Below are 17,140 nucleotides of genomic sequence, written 5' to 3'. Positions count from 1 at the left end.
TCCCAGCTTCCAGCAAAAACTGCCTGGACCCAGAGTTCCTCAAAGCCATCCCCATCATGAAGACGCGGAGTGGGATGCAGGTACTCAGAGGCTGGGTTCAAGCATCCCACAGGTCCTCTCCATCCCAGATGCTGACAGCTCCTGCATCAGTCCTGAATAACCCAATCTTTTGCTCCCTTGCAGTTCTCCTGTGCTTCTCCCAGCCACGGCAGCCCAGAGAGCTCGCACGAGGTTTGGGTTTGCAACAGCGACGGCTATGTGGGGCAGGTTTGTCTGCTGAGCATCCGCAAGGAGCCCACGGTGGAGGCCTGCATCGCCGTCTGCTCCGCCAGGATCCTCTGCATCGCCTCTGTGCCCGGCCTCAAGCGCACCTACAGGTAGGACATCGCCCGGCCCCGTGGAGCCGGCGGGCACGGGGCGATGCTGGAGCTGCTTCTCTCCCCTCCCCGGTCGCGGCAGGGAGCGCGCGGAGCCGCTGGGCAGCCCCTCGGCGGAGCTGGGCCCGGCGCAGCCGGAGGACGCGGGGCCGCAGCCGTGCCTGCACATCTCCATCTCGGGCTCGTCGCTGGAGCTCTCGGAGCCTGTGGACGGCGGCAACAGGGAGCTGGTGCCCTTTGACAGTGATGACACAGATGATGAGTCCTCGCCCAGTCCCTCTGGGACACTGCAGAGCCAAGCCAGCCACTCCACCATCTCCTCCAGCTTCGGCAGTGAGTCCTCCCCAGCCCCTGCTTAGGGAAAAATACACTTTTTAGCCCCAAAATTACGGGCAGCTCCATTGTTTTGGCCTCTCTGCCTTGTGTTCCTCGGGGAATCTGCAGGTGGAGGCTTTTGAGCCTGGGAAAAGAGATGTTGAGAGGCATCAGCCCAGCACTGGTACTGGAATGAGGGGGCTTTGGGTAAATCCTTGTGGGTTTCAGGCCTCAGCATCCTTACGCCCTCCCCTGGGCTTGACATCACCCCCAGTCTCTTCCCCATGACTTTGGAGGGTGTTGGATGGTCATGGTCTGACCCCTTCCTTCCTCCTCCTCCTCCTCCTCCTCCTCCACAGATGAAGAGATTCCGAGCTGCAAGGAGGCAACAGTGGAGACGACGAGCTCGGAGGAAGAGCAGGAGGCCGGCTTCATGCCCATCGCTGGCACCTACGGGCAGAACCGGCACGGCGAGAGCCCCACGGACGGGCGGGCCCTGCGCCGCTCCAGCCGCGGCTCCTTCACCCGCGGCAGCCTTGAGGACCTGCTCAGCCTTGACCCCGAAGCCCATCAGAGCTCCATGTGGCTGGGCACCGAGGATGGCTGGTACGGCCCCAGGATGGGAATTCCTGCGTGGGGAGGGAGCCGATCCTGGGTGAGCCTGAAGCTTTGCTCTCCTCCTGCAGCATCCATGTGTACCAGTCCTCGGACAACATCCGGAACAGGAAGAACAGCATGAAGATGCAACACGCTGCCGCCGTCATGTGCATCCTGTAAGTGGGGAAGGGGGACTTTCAGCTCTGGGGGGGCCAGAGCAAGGGGGTTTGGGGTGGCTGAGCAGGCTCTGCAGCTGGATGTCAAAGGCGGTCTGCCCCCACAGGTACCTGGATAACCAGGTTTTTGTGTCGTTGGCCAACGGGGAGCTCGTGGTGTACCAGCGGGAAGCAGGTGAGGTTGGATTTGGGACATCAAAAATGCAGCCCCAAAGTGGTGGCTGTTGGGGGGTGGCTTGGGCAACCCCCTGGGGAGGGATGCTCAGGGTGGCTTCCTTGCTTCCACGGAAAGGGACATCCCTGGAGGGATGCTGGAGACACCAAAATCAGAGGCAGGTGGAGGTGGGCATCCTTTTCCTGGTCCCTGCCTGCCACTGGAACCGCATGGTGACATCAGTTTGTGTCCCTTCTGAGGGCTGACCTGGAGAGAGTTGTCTTCTGCCACTGCACCCCATTGTCTGTATCGAGTTGGACTTTTTCTGGGAATGCTTTAACTACCCACCCCACTCTCCCCACACTCATAGGCCGCTTCTGGGACCCCCAAAACTCCAAGTCCCTGTCCCTGGGCTCACCGGGGAGCCCCATTACCAAGATGGTGGCAGTGGCAGGGAAGCTCTGGTGTGGCTGCCAAAACCGAGTCATCGTCCTCAACACCACCACGCTGGCACAGGAGGTACCGTGGGCGCCGGCGGGAGGGCGCGGTGGGAGGTGTGACGAGCATCAGTGGCATCACCGCGGCACCGCTGTGGCTCTGTCCCCCGCAGCACACGCTCCAGGTGGGGCAGGACGGCGGGCGCAGCGTCACCTGCATGGTGAGCGCGGGCACGGGCGTGTGGGTCGCGCTGCAGGGCAGCGCCCAGGTCCGGCTGTACCACGCCACCACCTACGAGCAGCTGGCAGAGGCAGACATCACCCCCCCGGTGCACAAGATGCTCGCCGGTAAGTGCCACCCGTGACACTGCTCCAGGGGTTGCCAGCGCCCCCGGAAAATGCCCCGCAGCATCTGGCGCCACCCGCCAGGGGGGTTGTGGGGTCCCTTCCCCATGTGCCATGTGCCACAGATACCCCTGGGAATGGTGGTGGGTTGGGGTTCCAGCCCCGTGCCGGGCAGGATAAGGCACTGATGGTCGGGATGCTCGGCAGGCTCGGATGCCATTATCCGGCAGCACAAGGCCGCCTGCCTGCGGATCACGGCTCTCCTGGTGTGCAAGGACTTGCTGTGGATTGGGACCAGCGCCGGCGTGGTGCTGACCCTGTCGGTCTCAGCCAAGGCAGCCCCCACGTTGGTGGGGCTGTCCCAGGGTCACACCGGCCACGTCCGCTTCCTCACGGCCATCGAGCTGCCCGACGGCTTTGATGTCCTCTTCCCGCTGCCCAGGGACACGGGTAGGTGGGATGAGTAGCATGTCCCAATCACGACACGTTTCAGGGGCAGTGCATAGTGTTGTGGGGCTGGGAATGCTGTTCCGGATGACCAGGAGTAGCCTTGAAATGTTGCTGGAGTCCTTGTTCCATCCTTCCCTTGTTAAAATCCAGGGTGAAAAATTGGCAGTGGAGGGTGGGGGAAATTGGATGCTAAACTGCCCTCCACCTGCATGAGCAACCCCAGATTTCCCAGGGAGACCCAAATTCCCATGGGGAAATCCCTGTGTGGGGTGTCACCCAGCCCAGCTCCAAGCTTGGGGTGGGATGGGGAGAAGAAGGAGATGGGACAGGGGCTAGCAGTTTTGAAGGGAGGAGCTAGCATGGGTTGCAGGGGCCAGTTTGGGGTGGGAGGGGCTATTGGGATGAGAGGAGATTTTGGGGCCAGGATGTGGTACCTGGGAAAGTGATGGAGGGGTGATGCTGAGCTGCTGCTGGTGGGGTGCTGGAGGGGACCAGCGGAGTCGCGGGGGCACAGGTGACAGCCTTCGGGGTTCTGCGCTTGGCAGGCGCCGAGAAGCCGAGTGAGGCCGAGAAACGAGACGCATCCCGCCCGCGTGCCCCCGCCCTGGCCCTGTCCAAGCCCAAGATGCTGGTGATCAGCGGCGGGGACGGCTACGAGGATTTCCGGCTGACGAGCAGCAGCGAGACCGTGGGCCGGGACGACAGCACCAACCACCTCCTCCTCTGGAGAGCGTGACCAGCCACGGCCCCCCCGGGCCGCCCCGGCCAGGACGGGCGGTGCTGGCCCCCCTGTGCGCAGAGGGGGGTCCCGGCCCCCTCCCCACCGCCCCCCGCCCCAGCACCTCTCATCTCCAACCCGGCTGCTCTCTGTGTGCTCGGGGTTGGGGGGGTGAGCCCCGGTCCTCCCGCCGTCCCCTCGGCCGCCGCACTGGACTCGGGGGGGGGGACACACAGCGCTTCGGGGGCCTCCGGAAGATGGGGAGGGGGCGGGTGTTTGCTTGGGAAGGCGCGGAGGAGGAGGAGGAAGACGTTACCGAGCATCCCTGGGGACCGGCCGGAGGATGCCCAACAGCCAGGAACCTGCCTTGCTCTCCGGTTTTGTGTGTGCCTGCTTCACGGGGCGGGGGGCGCGGCCCTGCCACCCCCCCGGCCCCCGGGACCCCCGGCCACGCCGCGGGACCACCCCAGGGACAATTCGCCCGCGGTGTCCCCCCCGGCCCGGGCCTCCCGCTAACCCGCTCGCTCCATCGCCAGCACCCAGATAGCTCTGTTTGTTTGTTCGTTTGTTTTAAATATATATATATATTATATATATATAAACATCCTTATTTATTGGGGGGGTTCGGGGGCATCAGGAGCACCATCGCCTCGCTGCCAGTCCCTCCACTCCGGAGCTGGGGGATTAAAACTCCCGGTTCATTGCCCTGAGGGAGAGCCTGACCCCACTGGTGGAGCTGGACCACGCTGGTGGCGGCGGGGAGCTGATGGAGGGGGGGTGGGAAGGAAATCGGGCCCCCCCTCCTTCTCTGTGATTCCCAGGGGGGTTTCGCAGCCTGGGAAGTGGGATGAAGGCGCTGCTGCCATTTGAAGCATCTCTGGACGAGAACAATCATCTTCACATTCCCTGCCAGCCACCAGGGCTGTCCCCCCACCCTTAAAATGGGGTGACAGTGTGGGGGACCCTAAAAATGAGGCTCTGCTGGACCAACCCTCCCCCATTTGCCCTTTTTCTCCCCCTTTTTCCTGCTTTCACCCCAGGACGCAGGCGAGAGCAGTGCTCCCAGACTGGGACACCCTGTTGTCCCCATGGGAGACGTGACAACCGTGGTGGCAGGGATGAATCAGGGTGTCCCCAATCCCACACAGCTGGGTGAGTGACGGGAATGCTGCCATCCCACATGGAGCCATCCGTCTGTCCGTCAGCAGGGTGAGTGGGTGTGTGCTATAATTGGGATGATGAGGATATTTTGGGAAAGGGTGGGGGGGAGGATTTCGGTCACTTGGGGGCTCTTTGTTATTAAAGGTCACCCGTGCCGGAATGATCCCAGCGTGGTCTCATCCTTCACCTCGGGATGGGGTGGCAGGGACAGGGTGAGGACGGGCACGGCTCCCACCACCCATTGGCGTCACTGGGAATGTCACCCACCGGTGCCACTGGTGATGAAGACCCCCGGGGGGAGGAAGAAACTGTTTCCACTACTGGGGTGCAGTTATTCTGTCCTGGATAACCCTGAGGGGGATATCGGGATATCCATCCCGTGTGCCACAGCGCATCGGGATGTGGCACTCCCTGGCTGGACAAATGGGACACCGGACAGCTGGAATAGGGGACACCAGGTCGTCCTGGGGAAAACTGAGAGGAACAGAGGGAACACCCGGCCTGACTGCAACAGGGTGTCCCCACTGTGGGAAAACTGTCCCCCCTAGGGAACAGGACAAGGACAAGGCACGGCATGCTGCAGGACAGGTAGGAAAGCGGGGTGCAGCACTCCTGGGTGCCCCCTGCGAGTCCATTTGGGGGAGAAAAAAAAACCCTTATTTTTTTTTTTATATTTCCTGCTGGGCACGTAAAACCCACCCCGATCAGGTTGTTCCCGTTTTCCCCTCCCCAACCCCTCCGCGGGTGGGATGAAGCCCATCCCCTACAAATCCCGCCCCCGGCCCGGTTCCCGCCCGTAATTCCCGCAATTCCCGCGGTCCCCGCCTCGGCCGGCAGGGGGCGCTGCCGGGGGCGCTGCCGGGGGCGCGGTCTCGGCGTGTGACGTCACGAGAGCGGGCGGGGCTCGCGGAGCCGCGCGCCCGCGGGTTCATTCATGAGGAGGAGGAGGCGCGACCGACGGGGCGGCCCCGGGGGAGCCCAGGGGCTCCGCGGCGGGGACAGGTAGGGGACACCCCGGCACAGGGACACCCCCTCTGCCCGGGGCGGCTCGGATGATTCCGCCTTAAAGGGTTATTCCCCCATGGGGGGGTCTGGGGTTGGGGTTTCTGCAGCTTTGGGTTGCGCAAGGAGACGGCCTGGTGCTTTTTGGGATGCTCGACCCCCGCTTTGCGCTAAAAGAGGTGGGCAGTGTTGTTGTCTTGGGCTTATCCCTAAAGTGGGGCACGGGGGGAGCTCCGCCTGGAGCGGGATGCGCTGGGGAGAGCTCCGCGGGTCCGGGAGGCTGCGGCTGCTGCAGCGCCAAAGTAGGTTAAAATAAAGGGGGGAGAGGAGGAAAAAGTAGGTTAAGGAATACTCACCTCCAGCTGCCTGGGAAAAGGGTAGGAACCGTGTCGGGTCTCTCTTTTTTTTTTGCCAGAGCTGGAAAATCCCAGGGCTCGGAGCCAAAGGGCTGCATCAGCCGGGATGCTGCGGTGCGGGGCTGCACCCCGAGCCGGGGCCGGGACGTGCCGCTGCCGCGGCTGTGCGCGGCCCCTGCGCTGCCCCGGCATCATTTGACTTTAATGCTGGAATTCTGTGGGCGGCTCGGTTGTTCCCACAGCTCCGATGGGGCCCGCGGGGTGCGATGATTTCGCTCCATCTGCCGGACAATCCCCTCCTTGTCCCAGGCTGTCTCCAGCAGCTGCTCCCCAAAGTTTTTCCGAACAGTTGCTCCTTTTTCCCTCTGTTTGTCTGCAGGAGCCATCGGCTGAAACCCTGTTCCCCCACAGGGAGGGGAAACCCTCGCTGGAATCCCAGCGGGCAGTTTTAGGTTACAGGCTGTATTAAGGGGAATAAAGGGCTCGTGTGACCTGGAGGGATTTGGGGAGGTTTCCAAAACCAAGTCGCCTTTTCTGGTATATTGGCATTGATGCACCAGTCAGGTGGAGTACGGGGGTGGTGGAGCTTGGAGTGTCCTCAAAAGCAGCCAGGTCTGGCAATGGTGGGGTTATTTTTTGGTTTCCTCTGGTTCTTGGAGGGGCAAATCCTGTCGATTTTAGGAGTGTGTGAGGGCAGCTGGGCATTCCAGCATCACCAGCCGAAGATTTGTGCCTGCATCCCCCAGCCCCACCTGGGATCGCCCCAAGCTGCCCCCAGCCCTGGGATGGCTGTGACTGGGCAAAGCCCCAGTGCCAACCAGGAGCTGGCACCCTCTGGTCCCTGCATCTCCTCCATCCCCATGGCAGCGTCTTGGGCATCTGAGGGATGTCCTTAATCCTTAGATTAAGATTGGTCTCAGATCAACTTTACGCCTGCTCCTGGTGGTGTTTAGATCCAGTTATCATGATCTGGAATGCACTGGTGAGCCGGGATGCTCATGGTCCCTCAGCCGCGGTGGGACCTCCCTGTCCCCTCCTGAGGCCATTTCTTCTCCAGCAGAGCAGGTCCCCAAACAACTCGGTGTGTCCCTAAAGTGCTTGAACTCCATCGCCCCAGAGGATTAAAATGCTTCATGTTAGGCTTAAACTCGAGTTTATTAGTGCTGGATTAGAGGGTGGAGAGCTCGCACGAGTATGCTGGAGAGGCGCATCCCAAATCCCAGGGAGATTCAGGAGCTGGGCCGGCTGGCTCCACGCTGGCATCCTGAAGGGGTGCTCCTGTACTGGGAGCTACTGGAGGGAACTGGAGCATGGAGGATGCTCATTTCAGGTTGTGCCATCATGTCCCAGTCCATGTCCTGTGAACACCCAGCTCAGCCCCGCTCGCCACCAGGACCCCCCTCATGTGTAACTGGCTGCATCTCAGGGTGGTGCCGGCTACTAATTAGGAGAAACTCGTCAGGCACAGGCTGTAACGAAGCTCTGCCGGGGCTCTCACAGGACCGTGACGACCGGGGGGAATTTCCATGCGGGCAGCAGGATTTCCATGCGGAGGCTGGATCCGGGTTTGGGTTGTTATTTATTTGTTCCTTCCTTCCTTCTCATGTGCTGTCAGCATAGATTTTAACAGTCAATTGCTGGGCCCAAAGAGGGGGGATGAGACTCTGGGAAACACCTTTTGTTTTGTCCCAGTTTTTATTTAAATACTTCTTAATTTTTTTAGTGGCTTCACTTCTTTGTGACAGATGCAAGAGGATTTCCTCCGGAGCAGGAAAAACCTTTCTTTGACGTTTTTCAGCATCATCTGCTCCTTACCCTGCTCCTTGCATGAATGGTGTGGCTCCACGGCTGAGGTTGGTCCCTCTCCAGTTTGGGATGGAGCTGGGATCTCCAAGGGAAGGGGTGATGCTGGGCATTCCATGAACTCTCTAAAAAAACTTCCTGGGGGATGGTTCAGGACTGCTGCTGCAGGGATATTTAGGCAGATGCCTTGGAGCATCCCACTGAGGAGAAAAAGGGCCCCCATGTTACTTTTCCAGTGGGGTTTTCCCTGGATGATGACCCCGGTGCTCTCCCTTGGGCAGATCTCCCCTGGTGATGAAGAGGAGCGGGATGCACTGGTGGCTTGTCACCGTCCTGGGGGTGAGTATGGCCTTGTCTGCCCCATCCCACCCCTCTGCTCCTCTGATGCTCAAACACCACCCCATAGCCGTATAGGACATGGGGATGGGTTTGCATCCATCGTGGTGCATCCAGTGGGTTCATACCCCACACGCCACTGGTGAAGGGGGTCCACTCGCTGTGGGGCAAGCGAGAGGGTGGCACCCATGGCATCACCTGTGACGGGATGGCATCTGCCACAGTGCCACCGGAGCCACACCACTGCCGGCACAGGCTGCTGGGGAGCCGCGGCAGCCGGCACTGAGCGCTCTGATCCTCCCCCAGGTGCTGAGCAGACCTGCCCAGGGGGCCGGGAGCTGCAGTCCCCCGGCGCGGGGGCCAGCGGGATGCCCGCCCGGAGAGGAGCCCACCGGGGTAAGCCGTGCCCACCCGCGGCACCTCCACCCGCAGGGAAGGTGCGGGGCCCGCCCGTCGCTCACCCCCCTTTCCCTCACCGCAGGATCCAGCGGGGACGTGCCGAGCTTGTCCCCCCGGCACCTTCTCCCTGGGGGACGCGTCCTGCGCCGCCCACACCCAGTGCGGCGCCGGGAACAGGATCCTGGTGGCAGCGGGGACAGCGGCGAGCGACAGCCGGTGCGGAGCCTGCCTGCCGGGGTGAGCCCAGCGGGGGGGACGGCGAGCCCAGCGCCGCCCTCGCTCGGGCCGTGTCCTGACACTCCCCTCCCACCCCGCAGGTTTCACAGCCCTGGAGGGGAGAGGGAGCCCCGGGGCCGGTGCCTGCCCTGCGCTGCTGCTCCCCGCGGCACCCCGGGGTGCCCAGGTGGGTGCTCGAGCCGAGGTGTCACCCCGGGGCTGGGGGTGATGGAGGAGCTTGTGCCGGCCCTCGCCCCGGGGACGCCACTCGGGATCTGTCCCCCCCAGGGATGGGGCACGATGTCCTGCTGGGATCACCTGCAGCTGAGGACACCTCTGCTCATGACACACGTGGCTTCTGCTTCCCTGGTGTAGGGCTCCTGGGGGAACGGGATTTAATCCCAACAAAGCCCCTCTCTGAGGCTCATACCGTGCCTCCTTGCAGGCCACCGGAGAGCCCGCAGCCCCGAAATGCCGGGCCGGGCACTGGGAATCAACGGGACGCGGGTGACCCTGCTGGGTGAGGAAGAGGAGGAGGCGGCAGCAGCGCAGGCGGCCGTGCTGACCATTGTCCCGGTCTTCTGTGCCATGGGATTGCTGGGAATCCTGGTCTGCAACCTGCTGAAGAAGAAGGGTTATCACTGCACTGCCAGCAAGGAGCCCCAGCCCGGCGGCACCGGTGAGCCCCAGTTGGGCTGTGACACCTTTGGTGATCCCACACCCATCTCCTCTCGCTCAGCCCATTCCTGTGGCTCCTGGTCCTCACTGTCCCAGGGCATCCCGCTTGTCCTTGGGGTGCCTTATGCCCCATCACCGAGTTTTCCCTAACTTCTGCCTCCAGGTCCCAGCTCCATCTACCAGCTGGAGGATGCCAACGAGGACACCATCGGGGTGCTGGTGCGGCTGATCACGGAGAAGAAAGGTCAGGGGGTCCCTGAGAAGGGGGAAGAGGGGGTGACCTGGGCCAGAGCCCCATGACCCGCAACTCCTTGGTGTCTTCCCACACACAGAAAATGCAGCGGCGCTGGAGGAGCTGCTGAAGGAGCATCAGAGGCAACAGCTGATGCCACCGAGCTGTGCCCCCCTCAATAAGTAAGAGTCCCCCTAAGGCTGCACTGAGGATCCCTCATGGTGGGACCACCCCCACACTGATGGCATCTCCCCCCTCCCCAGGCTGCACCTCCTGCCTCAGTTTCCCCCCGCCTGCCACCACCAGCAGCACCTGCACACAGTGCAGGGACCGGCCCCGTGCGCCCGCTGCAGCCAGAAGTGGCCCGAGGTGCTGCCATCGCTCAGTGCCACCAAGGTCCCCAAACCCAGAGCTCATCCCAGCGAGGTGACCATCCTCTCCATTGGCAGGTAAGCAGGGACACCCCCTGGTGTGTATCCCCTCTGCAAGGGGGGACAGGCTGACGTGATGCTCTCCAACAGGTTCCGGGTGTCCCGAATCCCTGAGATGAGGAGTGAGGCAGGGGGAGAGCCCCTCCGTGGTCCCCTGCCCGCCGGCAGCGGGATGTGACCCCCGTGGCTGAACAGCACCGACGGCCCCACGAGGTGAGGGGGTGTGCAGGGAGGGTGGTGGGGAGCCCTGGGGGCCCTTCCTGGAGAAAGGGGTTCTGAAGGCTGGAGGATGGAGCATTAGCGCTGTAGGGACACAGCGTTAACACTGTGGGGACAGCGAGGCAGGAGCGAGGGGGTGTCCCACGCCGCAGGGTGCTGGCAGGGCCTGGCACAGGGTGGCACGGCCGGGGGCTGCTCCGTGACTCATGGGCAGCTGCACGGGCTCACGTGCCCTCGCTCACGTCCCCCCATCCCCTCCTCCAGCAGCGCTGCTGCTGTGACCATCCGGCTCTGGCCCCCTTCCGACAAGGACACTGAGGGGCTGGAGCATGTCCAGGGAAGGGAACAGAGCTGGGAAGGGGCTGGAGCCCCAGGAGAGGCTGAGGGAGCTGGGAAAGGGGCTCAGCCTGGAGCAAAGGAGGCTCAGGGGGGAACCTTGTGGCTCTGCACAAGTCCCTGACAGGAGGGGGCAGCCGGGGGGGGGTCGGGCTCTGCTCCCAGGGAACAGGGACAGGAGGAGAGGGAACGGCCTCAGGCTGGGCCAGGGAGGGGCAGGTTGGGAAGTGCCAGCCATGGATGAGTGACACCGAGTGACTCCTGCCACCTTGGGTAGTGCAAAGGGCCCAATCCAGGCTCACCTGTGGTACATCCCTTGTCCTCCACAGCAGGCACCTCCACAGGGGTCAGTGACAGCCACAAAGACCCCGTGGAGGGGATGGAGGACACTGCGCATTGTCCCGCTCAGAGCTGTGAAGTGCTGGAGGTGGCAGCTCAGCTTCTGCTCCTGCCACCAAGGTGTCCAACAGCAGCACAGCAAATCCAACATCTTGCTTGGCTGGTGAGAAGGATTCTCTGTCCCTGAGGTCTGGTGGTGGTCACAGTGTGGTGTCCTGACAGATAATAACTCCGGGAGCTGCAATGCCGGTGGTGGTGGCCACAGGAGTCATCATCTCTGGGAACCATGGTGCCACAGCACAGCTCCATTGGAAACACAGAAGACACTGGATGCCATTTCATGATCACTCTCTGGGTCTGTTGAACTCTCCAGGACCATCATGAACTCCCAGTTTCTCTCCATCACCAAATGCCAGCACTCAGCATCACAGGATAATGAATCACTGGAGCATGCAACAACTCCCCCCTTCCCAACAACCCAGATGGGGCACGGATTGCTCTGGGCAAAGCTGGTCACCTGCATCCATCCATCCATCCTCTCTCCAAAGTCTCAGTTCAGGAGGACACGGTGGTGATGATCACCATGAAGATCACACACTTCACGTTTCACAGGAATTGCTTCTGTGGGATCACGCTGGCTTGGCCATGTTGGGACCACTGGGATAAACCACCCAAGGTTGGGTTGGAGACCATCAACCTCAACCACCAACCCAAAAAAAGGGTTTATGGCCGGTCTCATTCACCTCTCCACTACATCATTGTGCCAAAAAACCAACCACCAAACCCTCCCAGGCTCTTTTATTTATTTATTTAATTTTTTTTGGAAACATTTTAATAGTTACCGAATGTTCTACATCTTACAGTAAATATCGTACAGTTACAAACTCTTGGCTGAAATCTGTCAGGGAGATCACGACCTGATCTTCAGAACCAAAACCAGAACAGAAAACAAACGGGAAAATAACCCCAAATTCACACTTCTGATGGACAAACTGAGGCTGTGGGGCTCCCAGGGCATCAGTCCAAGGCCATGTTCCCTACACACCTGTGAGATTTAGACTTGGAAGACGTGGTTACTCTTGGGTTTAATTTTTTTTTTTTTCTTTTGGGGAATTTCTTTTGGTATTTATTTTTATTTAAGAGGTCCAATAGTACTTAAAAATGAGCTAGTCTGGTGGTCAAAATTAATTTAAAAATTAATTACATAGAAAGAGGGGTGGGAGCCTGGCGTGGGTTGAGGCTGTGTTGTGGGAAGGGGAGGGTTTGGGTGTGATCCTGCACCTCACCATGCTTCCCTACAAATCCCTCCCCTGATCCTGAACCCCTCTGCCCCCAGGAAAATTCCATCTCCCAGCTCCATCCCTTGCAGGAGGATGCAGGGAGGCTGCAGGTGGCCATGTTGCATCAAGATTATTCCCTACAAGCAGCACAATCAAGCATTTCCAAACGGGAATCACTCCTGTCAAACCACGTATTTTGCTATTCCTGCCCTGCAAACATTCCCACAAGTTCTTTTACCTGAATGCCAGAGAATCTCTAAGTGCCATGGTGCAACATGCCACAAAAACACCTTTTCCAAGGTTTCCTCCGTCCCAAGCTCCGTATTTATTTTCCTTTTTTCCCTAAGGGAATGCTAACGCACAACGGAGAAAATATTTGGAGGCTGATCCTGGCTCAGGAGTGAACGGAAGATGGGCAGAGGGTCACCACAGTTTGGGGATGAGAGTTGGAGGGCCTGAAAACATTGGCAATTCAAAAAACAACCTAAACCAAAACCACATGGATTTATGGGTATCCAGCAGCTCTTATTGCTATTGTTGGCTGGTTGGATTTTACCCAAAATAAAGCCTCAGATGTTGTCTTGCACCCCCCTAAAAAACCAGGATCCCATTTCATGCCCCCCAGCTGGGAACCACATCATCCCACATTGCCTGCGGGGATGCAGGAGGAGAGGAAGGGGGCAGCAAAGGGGGGTGTCTCTTGGGGAAGGACCAGGTTCGGCGGGAGGCCGGTGGTTGGAGGAAAACCCAATGCTCTGAACACCCCCCATTAAAACAAACCCCTTAAATAATGCTTCCTGGGAATTACATCCCAGAACTGCAACAATGCTGAACTGGGTGATTTATTATTCATAAAATGCAGGAACAAATCCTTGCCCGGAGGGTTCAGCCACTTGGAGGCGTGATGGCTTCAGGCTGCAAGGGGCTCCTGGGGTTTGGGGGTCACCACCATCACTAAAATCCTATTTGCCCCCAAATCTTGCATTGCAGCTCGTGTTTAAAGCACAGGTAAGGGCAGGGATGGGTTAATGGTTTGGAGTTATTTTCCTTCCTCTTTAGCTGGAATTTTAATCTCAGACACTTCAGTGGCTGCTAAGGATGGTTTAACCCCTCCTGCTCTTCCCCACTAATGCCCGATGTGATTCTTCACCATGGAAAACCCTTTTCCTTGACCAATGTCAGCAAAGCTTTGCTGGAATGAAATATTTGAGAAGCTGGTGGCCTCCACTGTGACCTTCCCATGACCCTCACTTAAGCCATGACGTGACCAAGGGAAGGATTTGGGATTAAGGAAAGGGCAGGAAGCATCTCCCCACCACCACGGCAGCCCCATGAAGCCACCTTGGGAAGGAGCTACCCAAGCCTGGCACCGTGTGGTGGTCCCAGAGCCATGTGGTGGCCCTGGTTCTACACAGTGGCCCAAGACTGGTTACCAATGCCCTCACTAAAGCCTCTGGTGCAACAGGTGGCAAATATTTCACCTCTCCACACCTTGGTTAATGAGTATTTCTGCCTGGGAATAATGGGGTGAGGAGCACTGGATCTGCTATTGATCCAAGTGAAGGAATTAAAACCCAACTGCCCCATGTCAGGTCTCATCAGTGGGAACCACACTCAACTCCTGGGGCTTTCTCCCCCACCTTTAATGTTTTTTCCTTCCAGGAGAAAGCCCATCTCCTTTCCACACAGCGGCCAAAACTTTAGCAGTTGTTCCTAAGGTGGTGCAGGGTGCCTGGGACAGTGGTGGGAGGATGTCTGTTGGGAGAGGTCCTTTGCAGAGCCCAGGCTGGGATCCCAAAGCTCGTTGGACCCTGCAAACCAGAGTGCTATTACGTTGGGAGACCTGACTCAACGCTGACAGACAACTCCTGGTACGTAACACAAAGTCAACACGAGAGGAAAAAAGGGGACCTCAGAAGTCTTCACTTCCTGGGATCTACTGGGGGTTTTTTGGCCCAGGTTTAACTGCAACGTGCTACAAACAGTGGAAGGACAATGTAGTGGTGTTATTTCCCGAGGTCCTGTTGCTCTTTACTAATCCTAGCCTTTGCCAAGCCAAATGGGGAACCCGCTGATTATTGGCTCTTTTTTTTCCTTTTCCTTTCCCTCTGTACAAACCTGAAGTACAACCCAAGGGTGCCCCTTCCCCACCCCACAGCACTGCTGTGCAGTCTTCCCCCACTTTGTTCCCTTTGAGGCTGAGGAGGTCAACCAGAGCTTTGCTCTAGATTTCCTTTAAAACCAGCAGAATCAACCAAATGACCCCCAAACAGAAATGCCAATGCCAACACCCAACCTGACAAACCACCTGGGACCAACCAGTGGGAGGAAAAGTCCTCCTGGGATCCCTTGTTACTCCCCATCTGGCCCGTGCTCAAGGGAAGCAGCTCCAGGAGCTCCTCCCAGTGGCAGCAGAAGCCAAGCTGGGAGACACCACAGAGAGCATGGAATACTTTTGGCACACTTGAGGCAAAAATCAAAACCCAACCAAGCTTTTGTCTCAAAAAAACAATAAAATCCCAAAAACCTTGTTTCTATGCTGGGTTTAGTGACAAGGATTTAAAAACAAACTGGCCACAAGCATTGTCTGCAAATCCAAACTCCCTCTGCTGCCCTCGAGACAACTTATTGCTCTACTTGGACACCCCAAGGTGGGATGTCACCAGCTTCCTGTCCCCATGTCCCAGGGTAAGCCAAACCCCCCCAAAACAACCCTGGTGTCCACAGCCTCTGCATGCCTGGTGTCCTCCATCCTGGTCCATGTCAACTGTGGATCACCTTCCCTGCTGTCACCTCTTCTCAGGTGCCTTCCCGTGAAGAAGGCGACATGTTTATTGCTATTGCTTCCTCCTCTCCCACCTCTCCAAGCAGAGCAGCCAGACATCATCCCCCTCCCCGGCCTTCCTCTATGGTGCTGGTATTTGTGCTTGGATGAACATTTCTCCTGGAAGTCTTGGAGCTGTAACCCAAAGAACGGGACGGGGATACCTCAACTGCCACAGAGGCAGCACAGTTTGCTCTCAGCCTTGCCAACACCATGGGTGCAAGGTGAAGTCACCCATCTTCCCCTCACCCTGCCTTGAAGACTCATCTCCCTCAACCCGATGCCCTCTTTTCCCACACCACCATACTCTGGAGAAGCTCTTCAGACCAAACCCTGAACTGGGAGAAGCTCTTCAGCCCTACCTTTGGACATCTCCTTGCTTCCCTCGGCAGCTGCCCAGCACATCTCTGCCTGCAAGCAGCAGCCAGCAAGGAAGGAGCCACCTTCTCCCTCCCACCGCCCCAGGACGTGGCTGAGGGGGAGCATCCCGCTTTCCCAAGAGGTGCAAGATGCTCCCAGGGCACGTGTCTTCCCGCTGCTCCCTTCCCATCACCCACGATCCATTTGCCCAGTTGGAAAAAGCAGACCAAAGACCCGCTGGTGACCAGTCCTCGTGCTTCCTAAGACAAGTGTGTTACGTTGCTAATTATATTTATATTCTCTTACTCCTACAAAAAGAAGGGATGAGTTCAGAATTCCACTGCAGATAATGCATTTATAATCTATCACGACAGCTATCTGGAAGACACCAATTTTCTCGTAATATGTTATGGAAGATTGAATAATTTATATTCTTCAACTAAAAATACCCAAACCAAATCGGAATAAGCCTGCCTACCAGCGCTGTGCTTTTCACATAGTACCCTGAACATCAACCACTCTTACTAGCCAAAAAAAATCTAGGCTCTTGTCAACAACGACGACAACAGAAAAATAACAAAAAGAACCCAAACGAACAAGAAGTGGGGGGGATCTTTGCACCACTCAGCTGGGCAATGCTGGAAAAGTGAAGATTCTGAGCTTTCAAATGATAGGACCAAAGAGAGAACTTGACTATTGCTCAGTGTCAGTATGTGTGTTACACAATTCATGTGGGAGAAGGAGAAAGGGGGAGGAGGGGGGAAAAAAAGAGGCAGAAGATTAGAAAAAGCAGCTTTTACAAAAACCACTAAAGAATGCATAAAGTGACCCTTGCACTTTTTTTTCTTTTGTTCTTGCAAACAGACAAGGCGCTGCAGCCCAGCGGCCGCAGCACCGATGTAAGACTTGTGTAGTTGCATACAATGTTTGACTCCGGATCTGGAAGAGACCAAACACAATAAAAACAGGGAGTTAGAAGGATGTTCCCCTCCTCTCTGCATCCCTGCACCACATGCAGCTGATCCATAAGGAATTTAACCATCCCTGCAGGCGATTTCTCAGGCAAGGGAGCTGGGAAAGCAGCAGCTCGCCGGTGATACCCAGTGCAGGGGATTACAAACATGCAGATGGGATGCTCCCTGCTAATTGCACACCAATTTGGGAGGGGCAGGATTAGCCCAGCGTAATTTGTGTGGCACAGAGATTTTAGATAACCCCAGGGCTGGATGGGATCTCTGCTGCCTCCCTGGGCAGCACTGTGTTCCCATCAGCTGCCTGTCCTGGTAATTGGGCATGATGGGCCAAGGGCTCCTGGAAGAGGCAGTTGGGATTTCTGGGATCCTGAGCATGACAGGAACACACAGGCAGCCGCAGGCAACGCCGGTGCTAACGAACAGCATGATCTCCCAGCAGGGGAAAAGAAATATTCCAGTGACATGAAGATGGGGAGGGCCTCTCTGTCAGGGAATGCAGTGATGGGCCTGGGGTAATGGTTTTAAACTGCCAGAGGGCAGGGCTAGATGGGATACTGGGAAGGAACTCCTTCCTCTGAGAGTGGGGAGGCCCTGGCACAGGTGGCCCAGAGAAGCCCCATCCCTG

The 17,140-nt window shown here is 58.2% G+C and overlaps 3 protein-coding genes and 1 long non-coding RNA gene across 13 annotated transcripts in view; 2 read left to right on the top strand and 2 right to left on the bottom strand.

Annotated features, from left to right (window-relative positions):
• The window catches only part of ARHGEF17 (Rho guanine nucleotide exchange factor 17), a 28,504-nt gene extending 24,341 nt beyond the window's left edge, over positions 1-4,163 (top strand). The window contains 10 exon segments of the mRNA XM_039554954.1: positions 7-80; positions 184-377; positions 460-710; positions 1,052-1,298; positions 1,379-1,465; positions 1,573-1,640; positions 1,990-2,138; positions 2,230-2,404; positions 2,609-2,851; positions 3,397-4,163. Of these exon segments, the coding sequence (XP_039410888.1) occupies positions 7-80; positions 184-377; positions 460-710; positions 1,052-1,298; positions 1,379-1,465; positions 1,573-1,640; positions 1,990-2,138; positions 2,230-2,404; positions 2,609-2,851; positions 3,397-3,587 (1,679 nt within the window). The 3' untranslated portion in view covers positions 3,588-4,163.
• LOC104698132 overlaps positions 1-9,360 on the bottom strand; it is a 30,764-nt gene extending 21,404 nt beyond the window's left edge. For 2 of the 3 annotated variants that reach the window (XR_005602325.1, XR_005602327.1), the window contains exons 1-2: positions 8,704-8,792; positions 6,089-8,091 (exon numbers count right to left, since the gene is read on the bottom strand). This is a non-coding gene — a long non-coding RNA (uncharacterized LOC104698132). Of the gene's footprint in view, positions 1-6,088; positions 8,092-8,703; positions 8,793-9,272 lie in introns of those variants that run through there. The other variant, XR_005602326.1, reaches the window with a different exon arrangement.
• RELT (RELT TNF receptor) lies at positions 5,634-11,961 on the top strand. 4 transcript variants are annotated; one of them, XM_039554912.1, is made up of 11 exons: positions 5,634-5,732; positions 8,173-8,230; positions 8,534-8,623; positions 8,709-8,842; positions 8,944-9,029; positions 9,288-9,521; positions 9,684-9,764; positions 9,853-9,934; positions 10,016-10,201; positions 10,274-10,396; positions 11,068-11,961. In XM_039554912.1, exons 1-10 carry the CDS (start codon positions 5,665-5,667, stop codon positions 10,359-10,361), a joined length of 1,107 nt encoding a protein of 368 aa, XP_039410846.1. In that variant the 5' UTR covers positions 5,634-5,664; the 3' UTR covers positions 10,362-10,396; positions 11,068-11,961. The 4 variants fall into 4 exon arrangements, with proteins under 4 accessions (XP_039410846.1, XP_039410841.1, XP_039410839.1 ...); XM_039554907.1 differs by having other exon boundaries at positions 8,709-8,863; positions 11,071-11,961; XM_039554905.1 differs by having other exon boundaries at positions 8,709-8,863.
• FAM168A (family with sequence similarity 168 member A) overlaps positions 11,869-17,140 on the bottom strand; it is a 132,502-nt gene continuing 127,230 nt past the window's right edge. For 4 of the 5 annotated variants that reach the window (XM_039554932.1, XM_010413308.4, XM_019279640.3 and 1 more), the window contains one exon: positions 11,870-16,480. The gene's annotated coding sequence lies outside the window, so the exon portion shown is untranslated. Of the gene's footprint in view, positions 16,481-17,140 lie in introns of all 5 variants that reach the window. The other variant, XM_010413309.4, reaches the window with a different exon arrangement.

Source organism: Corvus cornix, chromosome 1 (genome assembly GCF_000738735.6).
Source record: "Corvus cornix cornix isolate S_Up_H32 chromosome 1, ASM73873v5, whole genome shotgun sequence".
In the NCBI taxonomy this organism is placed as follows: Eukaryota; Metazoa; Chordata; class Aves; order Passeriformes; family Corvidae; genus Corvus; species Corvus cornix.
Note: the sequence above shows the minus strand (reverse complement) of the source record. Positions and strands in the feature narration are given on the sequence as shown.

Bases quoted from the DNA above. Each gene is read 5' to 3' on its own strand.
- RELT (XM_039554907.1), top strand. From the start codon at position 5,665: ATGAGGAGGAGGAGGCGCGACCGACGGGGCGGCCCCGGGGGAGCCCAG. The intron at 8,231-8,533 runs GTGAGTATGGCC...ATCCTCCCCCAG, and splicing joins GGCTTGTCACCGTCCTGGGG to GTGCTGAGCAGACCTGCCCA. The intron at 8,864-8,943 runs GTGAGCCCAGCG...CCCACCCCGCAG, and splicing joins TGCGGAGCCTGCCTGCCGGG to GTTTCACAGCCCTGGAGGGG.